General features: G+C 28.4%; 1 protein-coding gene across 1 annotated transcript in view; it reads right to left on the bottom strand.

Annotated features, from left to right (window-relative positions):
• Nucleotides 1-527: 527 nt before the first annotated feature.
• LOC103309933 (zinc finger MYM-type protein 1-like) overlaps nucleotides 528-1,927 on the bottom strand; it is a 2,563-nt gene continuing 1,163 nt past the window's right edge. Inside the window, exon 4 of the mRNA XM_008186671.1 lies at nucleotides 528-695. Coding sequence (XP_008184893.1) covers nucleotides 528-695 — 168 coding nt within the window. The remainder of the gene's footprint in view (nucleotides 696-1,927) is intronic.

Genomic DNA, 1,927 nt, shown 5'->3' with positions numbered 1-1,927 from the left:
ATACAATAAGGCTCCTACTATATTGTTACAATGACATTTGAAAAATATTAAAAATCCTTAATCATAGTTTTTATTTATAAGCATTTAAAATTCAAATCTTGATAATACGGAAAAATCACGAACATTGGCAAATTATTTTGAGCTAAGAATTCGTAAAAATTTTTCTTTTTAAATCTAAGATTTTAAAATATAATACAAGATTCCTTATAAGATTATCTACCTTTATCAAAAAAAAAATGTCTAAGAAAGTCAAATTACATTTTTATGAGCGTTTGAAATTCAAAATTTTACAACATTGGATATTCACTCGATTTCTCATGTAGCGATTTTCTTATTTTGCTATAATTTCTTAATATGAGGATTGTCCCAAAAGTAAGGTCTCCTTAATTATAAAAAATCGAAAAAGTGCTTTATTAAACATTTTTTTACACAATCATATTATACTATTTATACACTATTTTTCGACATAATAACCGTTCATATCGAGACACTTTTGTAGTCGATCTGGAAGCTTTTGTATGCCAGCGTCATAGAACCTTCCGTCCACCTTTTTTTGCAAGTACTCCTTCACTACAATCTTCACTTCTTCGTCTAAATTCAGCCTTTTCCCTCCCATATGTTTCTTTAAGTTGGTGAACAAGCAGCGGCGCAACTAGGCTAACTGGGGCCCCAGTGTCACTTTTAACGAAGAGGCCCTAATTAAAATTATTTATGCTTATTATTGTAAACAAAATTTGGTCGATAAAATGATAAATTGCCAAAAGGAAAAAATTAGGTAATGTATTTAATGGTAACTTATACTCAGGGCCGGATTTAGGGGGGGGACCCAGGGGGCCCCGGGCCCCGGGCCTCCACAAATTGAGGGCCCCCACTAAATGTTTTTTTTTACATCCAAGTATAAAACACAATATAACATTTTCAAAACGGATTTAAATCACAACATGAATAAAAATATTCAATCATTGATATTGTCATAAATTTATAAATAAATGTTATTATTAATATTTAATAACTAATGAATTTATTGAAGTGAGTAGCTAGCTTACAAATGTGAATTTAAAATCAATTATTATGTTATTATGTTATTATTATCTTGTAGACTTGTAGATATTTTAATTAAAAACAGTTATAATTAAACAAATATTATAACTTGTATAGCAAGCCGTCCGCTGTGGACTGTTATAAATAAATGCGTGCAATATAATTTGTTCAAGAAATACGAAATAAATATGAAGAGTACGAAGAAAAAGCAAAACAAATGTCAGGATTAAAAGATTTGTTTTCACTTAAGAAAATTTTTTTTTCTTGTTTTTAAATTCGCAAACGTAAAAATCATTTTTTCCAAATCAACTTGATTAGTTACATTTCTTTCTATATTTAAAATGGAAATATTAGAAAGTCGATCCTGCCCCATACTGTTCCTCAAATAGTTTTTAATTAATTTCAATTTCGAAAAAGATCTTTCAGCCGTTGCAACTGTCACAGGCAATGAAATATAAATTATGCACGCAGTTATTACATCACAGTATGTTGTACAAAAATCATTTTTAACTATAAATAAAGCCAGATCCTTAATTGTTTGAATATTAGTGTTTAATAATCCTCTTAAACACAATAATTGTCTGGTAAAATCTGAAGAAATGTCATTATTGTATAAATAAAAAAAGTCCATTGAAGCCTTAGAGATCTCATTTTCATCCATTTTAGCTAACATTGTAGGAAATAAGAAATCAAAATTCTCTGTAACTTCTTGTAGTCCTTGAAACCGTGAATTTAGTTGAAATATAACTGTATCAATCACAGGTAGAAAGATTTTAGCCCTGAAATTTTCATCTGTTATACAGGGTGATTGATTAAGCGTAAAACACTCATTATCTCAAAAAGTATTCACTTTTTTCAAATTTTTTTTTTTTCAAAATTTTAGATC

The sequence above is a fragment of the Acyrthosiphon pisum genome, chromosome X (assembly GCF_005508785.2).
Source record: "Acyrthosiphon pisum isolate AL4f chromosome X, pea_aphid_22Mar2018_4r6ur, whole genome shotgun sequence".
NCBI classification, from domain to species: Eukaryota; Metazoa; Arthropoda; class Insecta; order Hemiptera; family Aphididae; genus Acyrthosiphon; species Acyrthosiphon pisum.
Note: the sequence above shows the minus strand (reverse complement) of the source record. Positions and strands in the feature narration are given on the sequence as shown.